The 22,965-nt window shown below is 62.5% G+C and overlaps 1 protein-coding gene across 1 annotated transcript in view; it reads right to left on the reverse strand.

Moving 5' to 3' along the window:
- Positions 1–284: 284 nt before the first annotated feature.
- GAS6 (growth arrest specific 6) overlaps positions 285–22,965 on the reverse strand; it is a 28,168-nt gene continuing 5,487 nt past the window's right edge. Inside the window, exons 3-15 of the mRNA XM_055543084.1 lie at positions 18,350–18,374; positions 17,054–17,116; positions 14,907–15,029; positions 14,090–14,212; positions 10,218–10,340; positions 9,137–9,258; positions 8,935–9,053; positions 8,487–8,676; positions 6,611–6,775; positions 5,492–5,660; positions 2,588–2,760; positions 1,437–1,665; positions 285–726 (exon numbers count right to left, since the gene is read on the reverse strand). Coding sequence (XP_055399059.1) covers positions 575–726; positions 1,437–1,665; positions 2,588–2,760; positions 5,492–5,660; positions 6,611–6,775; positions 8,487–8,676; positions 8,935–9,053; positions 9,137–9,258; positions 10,218–10,340; positions 14,090–14,212; positions 14,907–15,029; positions 17,054–17,116; positions 18,350–18,374 — 1,776 coding nt within the window. The 3' untranslated portion in view covers positions 285–574. The remainder of the gene's footprint in view (positions 727–1,436; positions 1,666–2,587; positions 2,761–5,491; positions 5,661–6,610; positions 6,776–8,486; positions 8,677–8,934; positions 9,054–9,136; positions 9,259–10,217; positions 10,341–14,089; positions 14,213–14,906; positions 15,030–17,053; positions 17,117–18,349; positions 18,375–22,965) is intronic.

Genomic DNA, 22,965 nt, shown 5'->3' on the forward strand with positions numbered 1-22,965 from the left:
GCAGACCCGGCTCACTGCCCGGCCCCTCAAAATGAGCAAATAGGCCCCCGGTTTAACCGGAGAGCCTCCGAGGCTGGGGGTGGGGGGGCGTGTCGGGGAGCGGGCGGTGCTGACCTGCCGTACTTCCAGCCCCGCCGGCGCTGGCGCGGCCTCTTCCAGTGAAGCAGCTCGTCCCCACCAGGGGAACCTCGGGCAGCAGCAGCAGGGGTGACGGCCCCTGGACTTACGGGTGCCCTCAGCCGCTGACTCTGTGACGGCCGCTGCAAAGCAGCAAGGAGCGGACACCGCCAACACAGAGCTAGAAAGGTTCTGTAAATATTTTATTTTTCCATAGTTTTAAGTCAGAAAGAAGCATCTGGTGATAAAAATAACAGAATTCTTTTCCCGGGTCCGCTCAGGCGGCGGTGAGGTTAGTCCTCTATGTACACGTATGTTACACACGGGGAGGGAGGCCCCGAGGGCCTTGGTGGGCGAGGGTTCAGTGTCTCCAGCGCGGGCGCGGGCGCGGCCGCCACCCTTCCGGTGGAGAGGAGGCTGCGGCGTGCGTGGGGCGGGGCGTCTGCGGCCCAGAAGCCTAGGCGGCGGGCTCAACGGGAGGGCAGGAGTGGGACGTGATGTCGCCGTGCTTGTAGGCGGCTTCGTCCAGGTCCAGCGCCTTCCGGTTGACCTCCAGCGTCATGCAGCCGCGGTAGAAGGCCGTGACCGGAGCCGAGGTCACGGGCACGTCTGGGCCGCGGGGAAAGAGCAAGCGCGTTTTAGCGGGTGAGCCGCCCGGAGCCCGGGCGCCCCGCCGCGTCTCTGGCAGAGCGTCATCATGCAGCTCAGCCACGAGCCCCGGCGGGCAGCAGACGCCTGCCACCAGGCTTGGCACGGCACCACAGCACCCCGACCCCGCAGAAGGACACACAGACAGTCACATCCATTAAATATTATCTCATCCCGAATGAGTCATGCCCAGGCCTTCCAGGCTCTCTTATCCTCTTCAAAGCTCTGTTTACTAAAACTAAACGCAGTTGGAGTCTGGCGGCCAAGACAGCGCGCCTCTGTCGGGGACAAGTGGAGACCCGCCTGAGTGGTGGGAGGCCCAGCCTCTCCCATCTCCCCTACTCTGCTGCGATACCACCTCCAGATGTGGCGGGGGCAGGCTCACCTGGCCTGCTTCCCCAGGCAGCTGGACACCAGGCCTCGGGGGTGGGGCACTGGAGCGCCTGGCTCCCCGTGTGGCCCAGACCCACCATCTGATACCCATGGGGGTGTTCCTGGAAGGTGTGGGGTGGGGAACAGCTTCAGGCTGATGTGTCCCCCCAGGTGCTGTCAGCCTGACCCCACAGCGGCTGGGCTGGGCCCCACACGCTGCTGCCACAGACTGGCTCCTCCTGCCTCCCTTCCCTACAGAGCGCCCAGCCCTGCCTGGGGGAGCGAGTCGGGGCCCCTACCTGGCAGCCCCCCGATGAAGGTGAGCACGGAGCCCTCCAGGTGTCTCCCGAGGACGGCCAGCTGCTCCTGCAGCCCCGCTGGGCTCACTTCGCTCTGGCCCTGGGTGCCATCCACCTCCAGGGTGGCCCTGTCCTTATTCACAGAGATGGTCACCATGTGCTCCTGGCCATCGCAGACCTTGATCTCCATCAGGACCAAGGTGACGTCCTCCACGGCCAGGACGACCAGCTGTGGGGAGAGGCATAGCTGACTGGGGCAGACGGGCCGGTGGCCACATGCCCGTGGGCCCTCCTGTCCTGCCGAGGTCCATGGGTCTCCTGTGGGTAGGGTCGCTTATGGCCAGAGTGTGACAAGGACATGGTTTCTACATGTGTGAATTAGGGGGAGCTGGACCCCCTCCAACATGATTGAGGACTAGCATATAGAGCTGCATGTCCCCGGGGGGGACGTGGAGGAAACACGCTCTGGTCACAGGGCCACACATGCATCGGTCTGGGCAGAGGGGACCAGGGCTCCCACTGTGTCTGTGGCCAGGACTCAGGGCAGAGCTGCCCCTTGCATGTGGCGCTGCCACAGAAACAGCAGAGAGGGGCCATGCCTGGATCTGTGCCCATCAGCTTGCAGCCGCAGTAAGAGGGGAGCTGATGGCTCCCGCAGGTAGGCTGACGTGGGGAACACACCCCTCTTGGGACAGGCGGGAGAATAAACCCATTTCCACTACTCTTGCCTGTTCTCTGAGAAGACAGCCAGCACAGTGACCAGTGACGGTCGGGGGTGGGGTAGGGACTGTATGGAGGTGACGGCGGCCTGTCCAGGGGCGGATACTCAGAGCCCTGCCTGCCTCCAGGAGAGGCCTGGTGAGGGTCTGGGCCTGTTTGTACACTCACACATGTCATTTGTGAGCAAAATCATTTGGCTTAAATACAAGCGATTAATTCAAATTATCTACACCGCTGGGGGTGGCAGGACGGTCTCCCCACTGCACAGCCAGCCTGCAGGGCTCCAGCACCAGCCCTGAGCCACCAGAGGCCATTGAGACGCTGCTGAGAGGTGGGCGCTGGAACTCTGAGGGCGAGAGGTGGGGCTGAGCTTCACGGCGGCTCTGTCTCAGAGCGAGGGTTGGGGGGCGGGGGGCAGCAGCAAGCAGTACCTGCTTCTTGAGCTTTTTGGTGGAGTGGTAGTCAACCAGCGCCACGGAGAGGGCCACGGCCTGGCGGTCGCCCACCAGCGCAAGCAGCACCCCGGTGTCTGCAGCAGGGCGGACCCGAGCCACAGCCTCCACTGCCCAGGTGGTCTTCGTCCCGCCGGTAGGGGACGTCCGCGCTGCAAGGAAGGCCACGCATCACCAGGCAGTCCAGACAGCGTGGCGCAGAGGCGGCGGGCTGGGCCCCGCGGGGCCCTGGGCGGCAGAGGCAGCGGGAAGCCGGTAGCTCAGGGCTCAGTGGCCCAGCCGTCAGGAACTGACAGGGAGCCCGGCATTGGACTGCAGAGGCCCCAGCCCACCGAGAATAGCCACATGCTCACTCCCCAAGAACCCCTCTGAGTGGCCACCGACCGCCCCACCCAGTCCGGCCGGGACCATCCCCTGGGCACCTGACTCCCTGCCCCCAAGACAGGAATGGGGTGGGGCTCAGCCTGCCCACCCACCGCACAGGCTCAGCCCAGCAAGCTGAAGGACCGGGAAGGGTTGGGAAGGCAGTGAAAGCTGCCGGACACTGCATCCAATCTTCCTTCCCGGGCCGCGCTTTTCTGCTCTAATCGATGCTCCACGGGGCCGGCGCTGCTTAGAGGACACGTGTTACAGGACTCTGTAGGCACGTGTGTGCGTGACAAGCCGCCTGCCGTGCGTCACGTATGTCATGCTCCAGAGCACCCTTGGTAGCCGTGGTGGGTCCGGGTCTCAGACGCAAACACCACCTCGCGTCTCCTCCCAGCTGAGCCACCGCTGCTGAAGGGGCCGGAAGGAAACCTTGCCCCCTCGGTTTCTAAGCGTTTCCACCTCTCGGGATGCAGCAGGTCGGCAAGGCCACTCAGGTCAGGCCTTGCCCTGCACTGGTCTTTTCCACCAGCGAACCGAGAGCCCATTGAATCGTGTGCAGGTCCCCACCCCAGAGAGGGACGTAACGATCAGTTCTGAAAACTGTTCACTGAGCTGAACACACGTAGAATTGGAAAAGGCAACGAACAAAACCCCCAACCCAGCCTTCTCCTCTGTTGCCAAGTTTCCCTGCATCCCTGACGGTGGGGAGAGTGGCGATCTCTGCAGGGTCCCCCAACAGAGGTGGGGAGAGGGGCGATCTCTGCGGGGTCCCCCTGGCAGAGGTGGGGAGAGGGGCGATCTCTGCAGGGTCCCCCTGGCAGAGGTAGGGAGAGTGGTGATCTCTGCGAGGTCCCCCAACAGAGGTGGGGAGAGGGGCGATCTCTGCAGGGTCCCCCTGGCAGAGGTGGGGAGAGTGGTAATCTCTGCGGGGTCCCCTGGCGGAGGTGGGGAGAGGGGCCTGGCTGCCAGAAGCGTGTTTGAGGGGCCAGCGCCTCAGCTCCCCTGGGAGGTTTCCTTGGGTGCCGAGGGGGATTACCCACGTGCCCCTTGCCTGATGGCATCTGGGGCTTTAAGACCCACAGAGTCCAGATCTTTGACCTGCCGCTGAGAACGGTGCCTGTAACTCCTGACACGCCCCTTCTGTGTCGTCATGAGGACAGGACGGCCAGCCTGAGGCGCCCTAGAGGCGCCAGTCCTGACTGCCATGTGGCCTCTGCTGTTGCAACCTGCAGATCTAATAAGCCCCGCAGCCAAGTGGCTGCCTCCATGGCGGGCACACAGGCAGCGGGGCCAGGCCGCCAGCGTGTTGCGTGTGACACCCACTGCCACAAGGACGCCCTGGGTCTGCGCGCACAGAAGCGAGGGCTGCAGGGGCGGCGTGCGCTCCGTACGAGCTGCAGTCAGGAGTGAAGGTTTCTCCTTGGGTGACCTGGTGGCGCTCGTGACAGGTAAAGCCAAGACAGAAATGGGGAGGGGGGAGCAGGTCCCATCTCTGACCCGAATAGACTGTCCCTACGATTGGGCCACGCAGGGTGGTGAGGGTCACGTGTGCACCTTCAACCATGACAGGCTCAGAGTCTGGGAACAGACGCTGGGGGCATGCCGGGCGTGGGGTGAGGCACACCTTGCCGCCTGAGGAAAGAGGCTCATGGGTCCATGTGCGGTGTCTCCCAGGCCGTGACACAGAGCCACCTGACATCCTCACGTCAAAGGCCACCAGGGCCACGCACCCAGGCACAGCGACGCCTCCGGGCACAGTGGTGCCCTCCTGGGGGCAGAGGTTAACTCTGGCCCTGCCCGAGGAAATCTAGGGAAATCCTGAGTCCAGACTCAAACTGAACCGCTGTGCCCCCCACCCCCACGGCCCACACCGTGCAGGCCAACCCCTCAGGGCAGATGTAAAGCTAATGTCCAGGTGCCCACTCATCAGCGTGCAAGGGTGACTGATTTAAACTGTCTCTTAATGCTAAAAGGGAAGCGGTCGCGGAATTAAAGGCCCTGCTTTACAGAAGCGGGAAGGACTCTGGGCGGACCGCCGTCCCCTGCAGCCACCCTGGCCCCCGGCTGCCCGCCCCACCTGCTCCCCTCTTACTGGGGTCACAGAAAAGCTCCTCTATAGCTTCCGCAGCTGCTGGAAAAGCCTCGGTTCTCTGAGGCACAGTTGCAGCTGGGGCCTTGGGCCCTTCCGTCAGGGGCCTCCTCCTATCTCTTCCTGCTGAGCCTGGAGCACTGGACTCCTGGTGGTTCGGCCCCTCCCCACAGCCCACAGCGCTGTGACCACAGATGCGCTCAAGGGTGTCCCATCTCAGAACCTTCCTGGAAGCTCCCGCTTCAAGCCCAGTGTCCCCCATCTCAGCCACAGGCCCTCCGCCATCCCATTCTCCCTGCAACCCAGCGCCCAGGCCGGCCATCCCTCAGGCGCTCGCCCCGGGGCGACTGGCTGCTGCTGCTGCTTCGGGGAATTTGGGCCAGAAGGCCGAGCACAGCCATCCCCTCGCAGGAGTGGAGACTCACCGTAATCCAGGTGGAAGAAGGCAAACCCACTCCCGGGGAAGAAGGACCCCCTCTCGGTCACAGAGAAGCACTGCATCTTCACGTTCGCCTTGACCGTCTCCTGGATGGCGGTGTCCTCACCATCCAGCCAGTGCCAGCTCTTCAGGCAGCCGTCCAGACGCGGGTTCATCTGGAGAGACAGGGACCCCAGTGGCTCCCTGCTGCTGCCCGTCCTACGGCGCCCTGCTGGTCACGCTCGTGGCAATCCACTGCCCGCAGGCATGGACTCTGCTGAGGGCGGTCGGTCCGCCCTGGACCCACTCAGGGCCGCCCCCCTCCCCACCGCCTGCGCTTGGTCCCCCCTCGGCTGGCAGGCTCGGGGTGCCGACTGCTGCCTGGAAGGACGGGCGAGGGGACGCGCACACGCCTGTGCTCACGCCAGGCCCCCAGAGCACGGCTCCAGCTCAGCCGCACCTGCCACAGCTCTGAGCAGGTCGGGCCAGCCCAGCCTCTTCTGGAAAACCAGGAGGGACTCCGGGGTGTCGGATAGCCCTCAGCCCTCGGGGCGGGGGGACACGCTGCGACGCTGCCCCCACTCGGAGCCTCAGCGTGTGGACTCGCGTCCTGCCCGCTGTGGAAACCCAGCTCGGAGCCAGGGGCTCTGGCATAGACACCAGCACGCCGGGGGCGAGAAGGGACAGGACTCTGAGAAACGACCAACACCGAGCTCTCATTAGGTCTTACTTCCCCTGCGGGAACCCCAACAGGATCAACAACCCAAAATGTTCTTGGGAACTGCCCAAAAAAAGTGTTAAAAAGTAAGTTCATTGTTCTTTTTGTGAGAGAATAATTTCATTGTGATTTGTCTCCTCTCCAAAATAGACATTTTCATGATCAATTCAGACGAAACCGCAAGTGAGTTTCACAGAAAGAGACAGCAAGATAGGCGACATAGCTGCAGCTGCGGCTTGTTATATCCTAGAGACGTTCGCCTTTTTCCCACCCTTTGCTAGTCCTGGTCAGTGTGGTTAATTGTCCTCCTCACCCACCCAGGGCTCGGACCCTAGGGACTAAGGACGGTGGGCTCTGTCCTCCTCAGCCCCCTGGGCTCAGACCCCAGGGATGAAGGGGAGTGCTTACAGGATGCACGAGGTCTTTCTCCTGGAAGGGGATGCCCCCCACGGTCAGGTTCAGATGGTACAGTCCTCTGTCCAGCTGGAACAGGTCCCCAGCCACGGCGATCTTCATCACGGCGTCCTTGTTCACCTTGATCACCAGGTTCCGCTCAAGCTCCTCGACAGAGATCTGAGGAGCACGGTGCCATAAGGGTGGACGTGCACCTTCTGAAGGGGGGCCCAACCTGGCGTACCAATTCCCATCACCACATGGGGCCAGGAGACCCCCAGCCTCGGGGGTCCAGGCTCACCACCTACACCGCCTCCCTGGCATCCACGGTGTGGCTCAGGCCCCACCAACTCCTCCAGGGATCGGCTCCACCCCTTCATCCCCCTTCCTGCGAGGGAGCCTCCCCTCCCCATCTCTGGCCCTGCATCAAGCCTTAGCCAGGGAGCTGCTTCAGGAACCTGGGGTCACTGCCCCCGCACATCAGCCCGGGGTTCTCTGCTCCACCCTGGCCCTTCACCTCTCTACCCTCAGCTGAGCATGTTTAGACGGGAGCACACTTTCTACCCTGGCATTTCCTGCAGCCAGGCAGTGCCTGGCACAGACCGGACGCTGAGTGAGCATATGAATTCTCTGTAAAACTGCCCCCTCTCCCCTGCTCTCCTTGTAGGAGAGTTTAAAGCCTGTCACTCTGTGCTCGGAGCATCTTCCTCAGCCCCAGAAGCCCCTGGTTTCCTTTTTGGCTCAGGTGGAGAAACATCCAGGTGCAGGGTCTGAGTTTGCTGAGGAGGCAAAGTGGGGGGCGGGGGGTCTGGTGGGCACCAGAGAGCAGGCAGATCGTCATGGAGCCTGGCCTGTGGCTCAAGGGCCGGGTGTATCTCGGGGTGGGCGGGGTGCTGGGGCCACGCACCCACTGGTCGTGCCTCCCCCAGCCCCACTCCCCGGCAGAGTCCCGGCGCTGCTCAGGCACCTCGAGCTTGGAGCAGCAGGCTCCCACACATGGAGCATCCTCAACCCCCGGGACAGCTTCCCTGCAGAGCGACTATCTTATCTGTCCTTTTGCAGAAGGTCTCCTCCTGCTGTCGTGATGGTGCCTGGGGTTTAAGAGTCTAGGAGTGGAGGAGCTGGACCCACCGATGGGATGGAAACACTAGCAAATGTCTACAGCGCTTTTATTCATGGAGGCCAGGGCAACTTTTCCCATTTTATCTTTACTTCTAAAGGGAAAAAGAATGCTTTTCCCATTTCTCTTTCAAGCACTTACTTCTAAAAGCCCAGTGCCAACAGTTTGGGAGGAAGCCCGCGTGTCACAGGCCACTTTGCTCCAGGCGTCGTGGCACCCACAGAGCTGACGGCCGGAGGCCAGGCCCTGGGCAATCAGGGTGCCTCCATCAAGAGGCAGCCAAGTGTGAGCCCTGGAGGTCAGCAGGATGGGAGCAGGGCCGGAGGCAGAGCCCGGGACGGTGTCGTGAGTCACGGCCGACCCTGACCCCCACTGAGAGCATGAGGCAGCGGGGCAGGCACCCAGATCTCATCCCGTTCTCAGCCTCAGGGCAGCTGACGGTCTGAACCGGAGGGTCCTTGGGAACGGGAGCCCCGTGTGCTGCAGGGGCCCAGTGGCCCTCCTGGCCTCAATCCAGCGGCCCGGAGCCCCCACCCATAGGTGTGACAGACAGAAGCACCTCCAGACAGCCAGGCGGCCCCAGTGGAGCCGGTCCACTGAGAACTGTGGTCCCGGCAGCGGAAGCCCAGCTCAGCTGCTGTGACGAGTAATGCCCGTCAGGGCGCAGGCTTCCTGCCAGGGCCGCCCTGCTGGGGCTGTGCCTGCTGACCATTGAGGGAGTGTACGTGAGCATTGCGGGGTCCTGGGCAGGGCTGCGGGGGCCCCACTCACTGTCTGCCACGAGCCGTGGTTGATGACGGGCCCGCTGCTGGTGACGCGGCCCACGCCCTGGTAGCGGAGCTGCAGCTCCAGCCGGCCAGCCCGCAGGCCCAGCATAATCCAGGTGCTGTCCCGGTGGCCTCCAGCGAAGAACAGGATGCCCTCGGGGTCGAAGGTCCTGAAGTCGAACTCAGCCACCAGTCTGCGAGCCAGCGGGAACAAAACGGCCACTGTAAGCTGCGGCGTGTGGCCCTTCCCGGCATGGGATGGCCCGGCCTCAGGAAGCGCCAGGTGGGCAGGCTAGGAGCCATCTTCACGCTGATGCTGGCAGTGAGTCGCTGGGCAGGGAAGGCCGGCACCAGCCCTGAGACCCGTGTGGCTGTGCTGGGCGGCAGGTCCCCTGACCAGGCAGCCTCATGCCCATGTCCCCTCAGGGCTGGATGCCCTCCTGCCCTCTCACCTCGTGGGCTGTAGCCGTTTGAAGAGCAGTTTGATCACGGGCATCGCGCTGAACATGCGGCCCAGGTACAGGGAGTTCACGCTCTTGGCCACGTTGAAGGGCACACAGGGCAGGATGTCCTGTCAGGGCGGGGGTGGCAGCTGTCAGGCGGGGGCGCTGAAACCCCGGGGCCCTGCTGCCCCCACGCGCCACCCGGGACTACCTCGCATGTGTTCATGTCCTGGGACAGCTTCAGGCCCCCGCGTCCGTTGCAGTGGCAGGTGTAGCTCCCGGGGAAGTTGACGCAGACCTGCTCGCAGCGCTCCTCCATGCACTCGTCCATGTCTGCGACCACAAGGAAGCCCCTGAGCCCGCAGGGCCGCCAGAGCCTGCCCCCATCACATCTCGGCAGATGCGAGGCCTGGCGTTGAGCCCCGGGCAGCCCAGGTGCGTGGCTCCCGCCCGGCTCCTTCCTGGGGACAGGGCTGCACACCTGGATGGCGGCCATCAGCAGGGCCAGGGCGGCACACACAGGACACCAGGCTCACGGTCGGGCGTGGGCTTGTGCCCAGGACAGGGGCCAGGGTGGGGGAGCCGGGATGGCCTGGGGGTTGGGGAGGCAGGCTGGGACCACCCATCTCCTTCCTCGTGGAGGGGCAGCCATGGGCCCCAGGCAGGAAGGTAGTGGGAGGCAGCGTGGCTGTCTGGGCCCCTGGACATGGCTGGGCCAGGTGCGCTGGGGGCAGGAGGAAGGCAGCTGCCCAAGAGCCGGGGCCCTGCCTGCCGCCTCCCTGTGTCTCTGGGGAGGGGCCAGTTGCACAAGAGGCAGGCACTATATCACACGTGCAGGTGCAGCAGGGGCCACATCGCATGCATGGTGAGGCAGGGGCCACTTCATGTGCGTGCAGGTGAGGCAGGGGCCACGTGTGCAGGTGAGGCAGGGGCCACGTGTGTGCAGGTGAGGCAGGGGCCACGTGTGTGCAGGTGAGGCAGGGGCCACGTCACGTGTGTGCAGGTGAGGCAGGGGCCACGTGTGTGCAGGTGAGGCAGGGGCCACGTGTGTGCAGGTGAGGCAGGGGCCACGTCACGTGTGCGCAGGTGAGGCAGGGGCCACGTGTGTGCAGGTGAGGCAGGGGCCACGTGTGTGCAGGTGAGGCAGGGGCCACGTCGCGTGTATGGTGAGGCAGGGGCCACGTCGCGTGTGTGCAGGTGCTCAGCCCCTCTGGGGGGCACGCGGCACAGCGCTCCCTGGAGCATGGCGCCCTGTGTGTGCCTGTGTGTCCCATGTGGCCTCAGGTAGGTACCTTGGCAGCCCTTCTCCTGTGAACTGAACACGTAGCCCTCGTCGCAGACGCAGGAGTAGGAGCCCGGCAGATTCTGGCACCGCGCCGCCCCGCAGGCGCCCGCATCCACACATTCGTCTACATCTGCAGGAAAAACCAGCTGCATCAGGTCCACCAGGCCTGCTGGCGGCCGGCCTGGAAGGAGCTGCTGCCCGCTGGCCAGGAACTGTGGAGAGGCGGCCAGCTCTGCGGGGGGAGCCCAGCCTCGCCTGGCGGGGTCAGTGCAGCGTCCCCCCGCCTTCTCCTCCCCCTCCTCTGCCCCTTGCCCCCCTCCCTCTGTCCATCCTACCCCCTCCTCCTCCTCTGCTGTCTCTTCCCTTCCTTCTAACCATGGGGTTTTCAGCCCCAGCCCAGAAGCAGGGCTGGGGGTGGGTGGGGAGTTTCTGATCGGGGCCTGGCTGAGAAGGCGGATTCCTGTCTCTGTGGGGCACTGGCTGGCCTGGTGCAGAGTTGTTGCTGAAAGTCCAGGAAGGTAAAAGAGTACCTCTGGGGCCTTTTAACCCTAAGTCCCACCCCGCACCCCCAGAGCCCCTGACCATCAAGACTGCATGGGCCTCACACTGAGGACTGCATGGGCCTCACACTGAGGTCTGCATGGGCCTCACACTGAGGACTGCATGGGCCTCACACTGAGGTCTGCCCGAGGAAAACCAGCACCACAGCCACGGTCAGTGACCGTCCGGGGTCGTCCTGAGGCTCCTTCCCCTCTGCCACATGGACAAACCAGTATCAGCAGGAGAAACCTGCAGCCAAGAGCTGGTTCCTGAGGAGACAGAGGGAATTTCTAGAAAGTGCAACTGGTACTTCAAATAAGATCTGCCCGCAAAGACTCAGAGCTGCTCCTGACTTTGTCACAAGGGCAGCTCGGCAAACATAGGCTTTCAGATGTGGAAACTAAGATTCCTCCCAGAGACGGCGGGAATGATCCACGTGCTCCCCGCAGGAAGCCTGTAAACCCGCAGGGCCCCCACTGTCAGGGCTGGCAGGCACTGCAGGAGCCAGGCTGGGCCGAGCCCACGTGGGCTGGGCTGGCAGTGGGTCCAGACCAGCCCCAGCTATTCAGGGGCAGGAGGTGCCAAGCAGAGTCCCCAGGCGGGCAGGCACCACGCTCACACTGGGGGCCACGGGCAGGTACCCCACACCGTGCTGGCTCAGCAGTGCCAGCCCCCGCCCTCGGCTGCCGAAACTTCACCACAATCGTAGGGTAAGCTCACAGCCCACCCTGCAGTCTTGCTCAACCTAACTGGCTCCACGAAAGCTCACGATGAGCAATGACTGGCCTCTGGGTGGTCCTCTGTCGGCAGCCAAGAAGGTGCCCAGAGACTCATCCGCAAAGGCTGGGCAGCGCTTCAGAGCAGACCCCAGGAGCCCAGCCCCACGGGTGCAGGGTCCCCACCCCCTTGCTCTCAGCATCTCAGGGCTGACCACAGAGGACACGATGAGACGGTGCCTCACTGCAGGGGTGCTAAGGAAACAGTGACACCAGGAGAAAGGAGGTGTCGGGCCCGCCTCTGCAGGCACACCCCAAAACCGGCGTCGGGGCGGGGCCCGTGCCGACAGGCTAAGTAGCGACCAGTCCTGCTAACGGGAGGCACAGGGCCCACCCTGCTGTCCTGCAGCCAGGGATGCGGGCTGCTGGGATTCACTCAGAGCCGGAGGCTGCCTCACCCCTGGGTGGTCTGCGAGGTCGACCAGAGGTTCAAAGCCGGCCCTCGGGGTTTTGCAAAGAGGGCGCTTCTCAGGGCGGCGACGGTGCCTGGGGCACCCACACCAACAGCACAGGGCTCCCCTGGAATCTGAGCCCCGCAGTCTGGGCCCTCGGGATGGCCCCGGCAGCCGTGGGCACAAGAGAGGCTGAGCCTGAGTAGAGAAGGGCCCCCGGAGAAGTGGGGGGAGAAGCCCTGGGGTCCCTGAGCACCACCCTCCACGCCCCACAATGACCGCCCTATGACACAGCCTGCCTGGAAGTGCGTTCTTAGGGGGAGGCAGATGGCTGCGAAGAGCAGGGGATGGGACCCGCCACCGGGACACGAGGAGGCCTCCCGCGTCTCGTCAGGCCCGGGAGGCACCGATGTGCATGGACTGGAAGCGGTTTCTCCAGATAAGAGAGCCGACCCGCGTCTGTGCTCAGGGCCCCCCTGGGGCTTCCAGACCCCGGGCCCTGACCCCTCATGCTGCCGTGACAGATGGGAATTCATGGGGAGAGGGAGGTGGGCAAGCGAGTTGCCTCTGGGAGAGTGGGGGTGAGAGAGGGGTGCCTCTGGGGAGCGGGCAGCCTGCAGTGGTTTCTTGGGGTGCCCCGGGGGCTGGCTGTGGGGAGCCCCAGACTGACTGCAGAAACGGGGGGGCAGGGTAGCTGCCTTCTGCTTCACTCCAGAGCAGACCTTTCTCAAAGGAAGGCTGGTGACTGGAGCCTTGGGAAGCCAGTGGGGCGGGAGTGGTAAGGTAGGATCCTGGAGGCCTCGAGCACAGTCCTGCAGCACCCCCACGCCCCCCACCAATAAGTACGAAACTGAGCAGTTCTGATCAGGGCCATGGTCACACTCAGTGTCGGATGAGCATTTCTGAGGAGGTTTACAGAGGCTGTGACTGCCGCCGCAGGCAAGAGGCAGACTGCTCGAAGAGCAGACTGCAGATGCCGGAAGCGGCTCAGTCTCGAGCAGGACTAAACCTGCGGCCTTGAGAGAATGGGATTCACACTGTCGCTCCCGACAGTCTGTCTCTGTGGGCATCGGAATCGTTTGTTCTGCCCGTATGTGTAAGGAGGCAACTGAAACCGTCAGCAAAGAGATGTTCCAGGCCTACACAGACATCATTCCCTCTGAGAGCATGACGCCCGTGTCAGCAGGAAGTTACAGAAGACAGACCTTCAGCTCAACCCCTCAGAGATGCAGTGATGTTCTGGTAAGTGCGAACTTGCGAGCAGCCCTTTGCAGGACTCTGCCCTCAGCAGGAAGCCCCCTTTCTCGTCACTTTAGCAAAACTGCGTTGTAACCAACTTTTAACCAGGCCCTGCCCTGCTCGCCTGTCTCTGGCCAAAGCACACCTTCACACAGCACCTTGCTTAACTTAATGGTTCTTTGTGCAGATCAAAGAACTAGAAATAAACAACAGATGACCTGATCTCTCCCCCAGCTTCCCCTTCAGTAACCTCACGAAGACGGTGTGACCGAACAGTAAGACAGCGCCTGGAGGGGCCGTGAGGAGAGCTGAGGGGCCTGCACTCTGTGCGGGGAGCAGGACGCTGACCCCAGTCTCAGTGGCTAATGAGGCTCCTTCCTGCGTCCCTTTAAAAGCTCTCAAGGCTGAGCCGAGGCTTCGGAGGTGGTTTTGGGGGCTGCTGAGCCCACCATCTCCTCAGAGTGCCAGCACTCTGATTAAAGGCACCTTCCCTTTCTACCATTTGTGAGCTCTGATCCTGTAGCAGTGAGCAGTGGGACCCCAGGCGTCCTGCCCGCACCTCCCCACAAGGCGTCCGGGGCCCTGAGGTCAAAGGAACGTCTACAGGCTCCGTGGCCAGGAAGGAGGCCCGGCGACCACCCCACCCCCTCTCCCTGAGCAGCAGGCAGGCCTCCCAGCTGGGCTGGCTCCGTCCACAGATCTGAGTGAATCAGCCTGTGTCCCGGCTCTGGGGCCCGTGGCCACGGACAAGCCTGGGCATGTGCTGTGTCTGCGGGACGCCCTCCTGCCCTCCCTCCAGAGCCAAGGAGCCAGCCACAGCCTCAGCCTCTTGCAGAGGAGCCAAGCGACTGAGGCTTCAGCCTGCCAACTTCTGGCAACTGCAAAAGCGAACAGGCTAGCACAGAGGCGGGGGGGTCCTGGGTCAGGCTCACCGTGGCAGGTCCGACTGTCTGGGGAGAGCGTGTAGCCCCCGTGGCAGGCACACTGGAAGCTGCCCGGCTGGTTGTAGCATATTTGACTGCAACCCCCGTTCTCCTGGCTGCACTCATTGACATCTGGGAAAAGGACACGGAGCCAGAGGTGACCCACGACCGCCTGGAACACTTGGCAGCGTCTGCAGCCCCAGCCCCATGGAATCCACCCTCAGGTCCTGAGTGGGGGGCACAGGGACCCAGTTCTGTGGCTGGACAGCAGGCTCTGAGGGGCTCAGGGCTCCCTCTGCAGCGAAGGGGTGCCCGAGGGTTCTAACCAGGTCCCAGGGGTCTCCTGCGTCTTCTCTGCTGACCCAGCACGCTGCAAACTCAAGGAGGGTGGAGATGAACCTGTTCTCGACTCCCTTCTGATCAGTGGGGGCCCAGACAGTAGGGTAGCCTGCCTCAGGGAGGGCGTGCCCCCACGCCCCCCGGCACCCTGGAAGAGCTGGCCTGGCTTGGGCGCTGCTGGGGGCTCAGCATGGAGGCTTTTCAAGCTGGATGGAGCCCTGCCGGGGGCTGCAGCAGGACACCTGCTGTCCAGACGTCCACGCCCCGGGAGGACTTGAGAGGCTGAGGGCCCCAGGCACCCATCTGCTCCTTGGGAGAGGACCAGCGAGGGTCCTGTGTCCCCACACAGCTGGCATCCCCTCAAAGTCTCCTCACTCCTGTCGCAGCCAGACAGGCTGGTGTGGCTGTGTCCCCTGCCAGCCCAGGCCCTTGGGCGGCCCTGAGGGGTGTCCTGACGCCCCCATCTCCCCAGGCAACGCAGCCTTACCCCTGTCGCAAAGTCGTCCTGCCCAGCCGTCTCTGCACTGGCAGTAGAAGTTGCCCATGAGGTCCTGGCAGACGTGGGTCCCCTTCTTATTGCAGGGGTCTGGAGAGCACTGGTCAGGCAGCTCTGAGTGGAAAGCAAAGAGAAGGGGACCCTGAGCTGGGAGAGCACTGAGGCGGGTCGGGGGCACTGAGGTCCCCCTGCTGGCCCTGGCTGGCCACACCGAACCCCACCTCCCTTGGAGGGCGTCAGAGACCAGGCCGGCCAGGCCCCGACTGATCCCAGGAAACTCAGGTCAGCTTGGAGGGAGCGGCCGCCCACCCACCAGGCTAGAGGCTGGGGTTGTGCCCTGGGGAAGTGGGGGAGAGGCCAGGCCTGGCAGGGTCCCAGAGCCGGACCTCCCATGGAGCAGGTCACAGGGCCCCGGCAGGCATAGGAGGCAGGTACAGGTCCCCACCTCCCTGTCCAGCTTCCCCTGAGACTCGAGCAGTGGCCCCTGCTCCCCGAGCACTCAGCAGGCCCGCGTCCAGCTCGCTTGGAGTGTGCCTGGGACCCCTGGGCAGCGGGGGACGTGCGTGGGGCCAGGCAGCTCCCGACCCGGACGGTCCCACCGCCCCCCCGCAGCACCCAGCATGTCAGAGGCCCCACGGGAGGGGCGGCTGGACAAGGGTGCGTCCCCACCCGAAACACTCGGTTAGACTTGAGTTATTGCAGAAAGACAAGCCCGAGTTCATTACCTTCGCCTGGAATTTGCCTAGAATGCCCAACACCACCCCTTACAAATCTCAGGGTCCCCAGGCCGAGAGGGCAACCCCGCCTTCTCCTGGCGGCGGACAACTCCCAGTAGGAAGAATTCCACCTGCTTTCCTTTGCTGTCTCGTTGGGAAGCTCATCTCTGGGGCAGAGTGAGGAGTGTGTTTGCGGGTGTCCCAAGCTTCTGAGGAATTCGGTGGACGCAGGCAGCCCGCGGACAGGCTCTGGGCTGAGTCCTGACCCAAGCCCCACAGGAGGGAGGTGAGTGGTTATCTGCCCGCTGACGGCGGGGGGAGGGTGCGGGGGGAGGCCGCCCTGTGCACTGGAATGCTCGGCACCTGCCGTGGTCAGTGGGGGCCAGTCTCGTGGCTTCTGCTCCTCCTTCCAGAAGCGTGAGGGCAACGGCAAGTTATGACCTGGGCAGGGCATGCTCAGAGGAGCAAGCGCCGAGACACTGCCCTCGTGGGGACAGACGGGTCACAGACGGCTGCACCAAAGGCTGAGGGGGGCAGAGATAACGTGTCTGCTCCACGGGACTCTCAGGCCAGAGCCAGGCCTGGAGTCAGGCTCAGCTGAGATGTGTGTACGTGTGGATGAAAGCCATGTGACAGGACACCAAAAATGTCAGTGTTACTGTATGATAATTTAAAGTAATAATAATAATAAAGACGCATGATGAGCTGAGGGGGAATCTTGCTACCTTTACTACAAACGGCTAACCTGCAAAATCTATCATCAGCTCCTACAAACGGAGAAAGGCAGGCAAAGAATGTGAACAAACCATTCGCAGAGAAAGAAACACGTGAAGCTTGGCTTCACTCGTGAGTAAGAAGAACTAAACTGAACGGCTTGAGGGCCGTTTCCCCACTTTTCTGCTGGAAGAGGTAAAAAGTAGAAAGAAGTACAACTGGCTGGTGCGGGTACTGGGGGGCACTCCTGCCCTCTACAGGGATAATGCGCCAGGTCTGCGTCAAAACTGGGAAAGGACATAGCTTTCCCTTCGTACTTCCACTCCTAGGAACTTACCCAGCAGAGGTGCTCAGGAGACAAGGAGGCCACTCTGGTTTGTTTGTTACAATAAAAAACTGGAAAGAGCCCAGGAGTTTGCCAGTGCCCCTTGCTTACCAGGCATGCTGCTCACCAAGTGGGCTGAGAACATTTCTCAGAACCAGTGACCGCGGTGAAAGGGGACTCTACTGACCAGGATGGGCCCAGACGGGCCTTCCCTCCACCTCGCAGAGGTATGCACTTCATGCCACACACACTTTGGCTCAGGGCAGAGGGGGCTGACCTCAGGCTGTGGCTCCGAAGGCCACAGGGACACTCAGGGCCCCTGGGAATGACCACAAGACCCCAAGATCCCAGACTCAGGGGCTGTGAGGCAGGAGCACACTTACTTTGCACACAGGTGACGAAAGCTGGGTTCTTTTGGTACGGAGATCCATGTTTATTGATGCATTCTGCAAGACAGGGAGGGGGGTGTCACCCCCTGACAGACGTGCTCATGCCGACACAGAATTTTAACACCAAAAATGAGCAGGTGCTTCCAACAGGCAGAGCTCTGTCCAAGGGGCGCCAGCCCCTGTAACCTTGATGGGGGAGGCTCCTGCTATTGCACAGAAGGCCCTCTGGTGGCCCTTGGGAGGCTCTCTGACTGTGGCAGAGACCTGAGCTCCATCTCAACCTGACCCTGTTTGGAACAGCGCCCTGGGTTTGATGGAGACCGAGCTCCTCCTCCCCACTACTCAGTTGACTGGGCCTCCACACGGGGCCGGGGCTGGGGAGCGACCACGTGCATCTGGGCACAATGGATGCTGAGCCACTTCACTGGCCTTTCAGGAGGTTGCTGCTGCTCAAGCAAATGTGGAGGACGTGGGCATGAGCAGTGGACAGGACCAGAGGCGGCCCAGGGGACCACGGTCACCCTTTCCTGAGGAAACAAACCCACACACCCAGGAGCAAGGCTACACGGGGCCCGGGCTGGGCTGCCTGGGGCCGACCACGGTCCACTCTGCGAAGCGCCTCTAAGAGGCTGCAAGGCCAGCAGAAAAGTGACCCAAATGCATCCTACACAATCAGAAGGGAGAGCCCCGGATGCCTCTCTCGCTGTGAGTACAGACGCCCCAGCAAGCCTCAAAACGGCACTGACCGAGGAGCAGGTCCCTGGGGACTTCCAGATCGCCCCAGAGAGACGGGCCGTCTTCCTCTTGTTCCCCCAAAGTCCAGAGGGGCTTTCCAGCCCCCCTCCCCCTCAACACTCACAGAGACGTCGCTGCTTGACAGCCAAGGCGGCTTGCTTGCACAATCTTGTCGTTCGAGTTAAGCAAAATCATCTCTAATGTTCTCAGCTTTAGCTAGTCTTATGGTGTCAATAGCTACACCCCACACAGACAAGAGCTCCCCGGGGTCTTTAGTAACATCACAGCAGGGAGTCCTGAGACTAAATCAATCGTATTCCCCCGTTAACCAGCTGAGCTGGGGGTCAGAGTGGAGCGGAGGTTTGCCAACAGCGACGCTGGCTGCAGGGTTAGGGTTAGGGACATAGGCCACGCTTTGCTCCGTGAGCCCGGAGGTCCCATCTCACTGTCACAGAGCTCTGTCCCTCCAGGAACAACTTGGTGACAAGGTCTTAGCAACCTCTCCTCCAACACGTAATGTCTCCCCGACTAAAGGAGGCTGTGATTTCCACTTACCCAAGTACCTTGGATAAAAGTACTCCTGTGGAAAGAGAAAAAGAAAGGCAGCGGTTAACTGTTAGAGTGCCTGGCGTCTGAGCACCCCTACGGCCGCTGGGCTGGGAACCCCCCCTCCCCCCTGGAGGCAGGTGCTTGCAGAGGGGGAGGGTGAGAAAGCTGCTTTCTGCCTCTAAGATGGCAGGGAGGGGGAGGGGAGGAGAGGGGAGGGGAGGGCAGGGGAGGGGAGAGGAGAGGGGAGGGGAGGGCAGGGGAGGGGAGAGGAGAGGGGAGGGGAGGGCAGGGCAGGGGAGGAGAGGGGAGGGGAAGGGGGAGGGGAGAGGAGAGGGGAGGGGAGGGCAGGGGAGGGGAGAGGAGAGGGGAGGGGAGGGCAGGGGAGGGGAGAGGAGAGGGGAGGGGAGGGCAGGGCAGGGGAGGAGAGGGGAGGGGAGGGCAGGGCAGGGGAGGGGAGAGGAGAGGGGAGGGGAGGGCAGGGCAGGGGAGGAGAGGGGAGGGGAGGGCAGGGCAGGGGAGGGGAGAGGAGAGGGGAGGGGAGGGCAGGGGAGGGGAGAGGAGAGGGGAGGGGAGGGCAGGGCAGGGGAGGAGAGGGGAGGGGAAGGGAGGGCAGGGGAGGGCAGGGCAGGGGAGGGGAGGCCCAAGCGGCCCAGGGCTTCTGCAGGGTGCTTGCATGCTGAGAGCAGCTGGCCGTAACCAGCAGCCCAGTGCCACCAACAGCAGCTACACCACGTGGGTAAAGTGTCTTTCAGGAGGATAAGAAACACGTTGGAAAGAACCCAGCCTCAGACTCCGGTGGGAGGACTCCCAGTAGCTCCTGTGTTTGTAAACCATGCCAGAAGAGGACAGAGGGTGTGAAGGGGAGGTCCTTTCAGCCACGACTGCGAATTACAGGGTTGGAGCTGGGCAGCAACTCTGGTCTCCAGCTGCCACGGGGCGGGGTCACAGCAGCCCGCCCCTGCCTCTGCCGCCCCTCAGGGCTGATGGTGGAGCCGTTTGGTCCTAAATCCCCTCCCCGAGGAAACCAAGTGACCTGATGTTGCCAGCTTGCTGGTGTCTAATCCTCCCGCCCACCCTCCCAGGAAGGTCGCTCTCATCAGCCCATTATCACAGATGAGTAAGCTGAGACTTCAGGTCAGCCACAGCCCTGCTTCCCCATGACCCTGAGCGTCACCTCCACCACCCGGCTGGGCCCCCGGGCCTGGGGGCTGGGTGGGGGTGCCTTGGGCAGATGCAGTCAGTTCATGCTTTTAGAAATAACGTTCTGGTAGGGGTGCTTCTTATAAAATGTTATTTTAAAAGCAAAGATCGGACCAAGTCCAGGGCTTCTGAAGCACCGGCGAAGGTGACATCCGTGCACACGTGATCAAGAGGCGGGCGGGGTTGGGGGGAGGGGCCTGCCCCCCTTTGGCTCCCAGGCCCTCTCCCGACAAATCGGGCTGCGTTTTCTCCTCCCAATTTCAGTCCTACACCAGTTCGCTCTGGGAACAGACAGACAGGCAGGTTTGGGCCCCTGTGATGAGCACTCTCGGGGTCTCCCGGGATCTGTGGGTCGTGGCATCTGTCTGGGGTTAGAGAGAGAGCAGAGGTCTGCAGCGAGGCTGCCGTGGGCTTTGGCCATGTCGAGTGCCACGGCACAGCACATCCGAGCCTCCTCTCCCTCTGCTCCTCATGAGCCATCCCCCGAAGGGGAAAGGAGAGCCGTTCACATCCCCGCAGGGCCCAGGTGAGGCTGGGACTCCCACCCCCATGCAGCCCTCCCTTCCACCAGCCACGCATGCTCCCCGCCCTGAGCGCAAATGAGCCGGGGACACCCACCCCCAGCTCCGTTGACCTCTGCAGACACTGCCCTCCAGACACACCGTGTCGGTGGTGCCTGAATGCTTTTGTCTGGAGTGTCCGGGACCTTTACCTGGGTTACCCAACATGACAGGACTCTCACATCACACTGCAACAAATCCAGTTGTTTCTCAAACAGTGAACTGAGAATTTATTGCTTTCTTTAACCTGTAGCTGTCCACAATTTTAGTTCCAAAGATCTCTACTCTTTGTGAAAGCAGAGTGGAGAGCTGGGTGTCACAACAGTTCGCTCATCGACAGAGCGGACACAGGCGTCCTCCCCGGGATTCGGGGGCAGGGCCCGCCAAGGCCCGGCCTGGCCAGCACCCCGGTCTCGTCCAGAGGCTGCTGCTGCCCAGGCGCTGGGCCCCGAGAGCGTGAAGCTCAGCACAGCCCCCCCTGCAGGCAGGCACCCAGACTCCCTCGGTGCCCGCTGACCCCGCAGGGCTCCACACATCTTCCTGGCAGAGTTCAGACAAAAGCCTTCTTCCCTTCCTTCCCCCAATTCCTCTCCTGAGATTCTCCCAACTAGGCGCGGAGGACTCTGTGAAACCGAAGGAAACGCGGACGCTACGTCTCAGGCCACGGGCCTCCCAGGTGCCCTAGGCCCTGCTCTCCTGGAGGACCCCAGGTGGGCCCCCAGGCACCCTGTGAGGGCACTGCGTCCCCTCCGTCCTCAGACACTGACGCACAGGCTGCAGGGAGGTCCTGGAACAAAGCCCTGATGTCACCAGCCAGAGGCACGGGTGACCCGGGGCCTGCAGCAGCTCGGCACGTGTGTGCGTGCGTGTGACTCCCAGGGCGGCAACACCCCTCCATCCCCACAGCCATCCCCTCCCACCCAGCCTGGCCCCACATGACAGGGGCCGGGCAGGGTTCTCCGGGTCCCGGTCACATCAGTGTCAGGACAAGCTGCCGTGGATGCTATGCTCAGGGCCTGGGGCAGGTGGCAGTGACCCTTGGGGCGTGGAGATCCCAGTGCCCCTCGCTACTGAGAGCTTTCCAGCAGTCCGCCCCTGCCCCCGGCACATCCCTTCGCACCGCCCCCTATGAGTCCCCACTGCCCCGGTGACCCGCAGCAGCTCAGCTTCTGGCAGGCCCGGGCATCTGCGGGGCCCTGAGGCAGCTGCAGGCTCCGGCGGATGGGAGACCCGAGGCCCAGGGTGGGGCATGAGCCAGGGACTGGAGGGGGCTGGTCCCTCCCAGCACAGGTTGTGAGAGTGCAGCTGAAAGACCTGCGTGCGAAGCGTGTTGTGCAAAACCTCCTGGCGTGGCTCAGTACAGTGTCTCCTGCCAGGCACGAAAATACTCTTGGAAATGGACCTCATAAAACAGGTTTGTTTCCAAATACTGCTCCCCCACAGCAGAGATTTGTAGCTGCTGTCCAGCATCCAATTCTCCCTTCATCCCCAGTAATAGAACTCTGGATTCAGTTAAGCAACAGTGCAGCCAGCTGCAGGACTACACTTCCCAGCCGCCCTTGCAACTAGGCGTGTCCGTGTGACTAAGTCCTAGCCAATGGGATACACACAGGGAGCGAAACAGTAAAGAGAGAGTGGGGTACTTTGGTTCTCTGGCCTCCTTGCTGGAATGCAGATGTGATGGCTGGTTCTCCAGCATCTTGCCCACTGTGCGAGGAGGCCTGGGCGACAAAGGCCATACACTCGTGCAGTGGAGCACAAATAAGTCATGTAAGTCCCTGGGCCCCCACCGTTGAGCAGCCCTGGGCAGCCTGCCTTCTACCTTTTACATGAGAGAGAAACACACTGTCTTATTTAAACCACCCTAATGAGGCCGACCAGTCCATCGTAAAGGAGATCAGTCCTGAGTGTTCATTGGAAGGACTGAAGGAAGGATCGAAGGAAGCTGAAACTCCAATACTTTGGCCACCTCATGAGAAGAGTTGACTCACTGGAAAAGACTCTGATGCTGGGAGGGATTGGGGGCAGGAGGAGAAGGGGACGACAGGATGAGATGGCTGGATGGCTTCACTGAGTCGATGGATGTGAGTTTGAGTGAACTCCGGGAGCTGGTGATGGACAGGGAGGCCTGGCGTGCTGCGATTCGTGGGGTCGCAAAGAGTCAGACACGACTGAGCGACTGAACCGAGCTGAACTGAATGAGGCGAAAGCACCGGCTGACTGAACTTGAAAAATGAGCGCAAATAGATGTGTCATGCCTGCAAAGTGAAGATTTCATGAGTCGGTGAGAATGTTCTGGGAAATGGGCAACGCGAAGGCCTTTCTTTCCTTCTCCTGTGCTCTCCTGGTGGAGGCCCCTCAGGGCTGCGGGCACTCCCCTTCAGGGCACTGGCTGATCATCCACAGCTTTGCTTGGAGACGCCTTTGTTCTCAAGGCCAAATGCAGCTATGATGCTCACCTGAGTGGCTAGGGTGCCCACCAGCAGGACAGGAAGCCACTGGGCTGCACTGGGTCCTAAGCTTCTCCAGGTCCTCAGCCTCCCCGGGGGCCGGGCCTCGCCATACCCTCTGGAGACACAGGAGTGACCCCGCTGTTGGCCAGGTGCTCTTTCTGGCAGCTGTGAACATGCTGGCAGGAGCTGAAAAAAGCAGGCGTGGAACCTCCTGCGGCCCCAGAAGAGTAGCTCCTGCTGACACGTTACAGAGTGACAGAGAACAACGCATCTTCCTCCAAGTCTGAGCGACGCTCCTGCCCCCTCTGACCTGTCCCTGCCCACACATGGTGGCGGGCCTTGGGGGCTTGGACAGCGTGGGAGTGGGGGAGGGAGAATGACAGGCCCACCAGCTCCTGGTGAGCAGGGG

The sequence above is a fragment of the Bubalus kerabau genome, chromosome 12 (assembly GCF_029407905.1).
Source record: "Bubalus kerabau isolate K-KA32 ecotype Philippines breed swamp buffalo chromosome 12, PCC_UOA_SB_1v2, whole genome shotgun sequence".
NCBI lineage: Eukaryota > Metazoa > Chordata > Mammalia > Artiodactyla > Bovidae > Bubalus > Bubalus kerabau.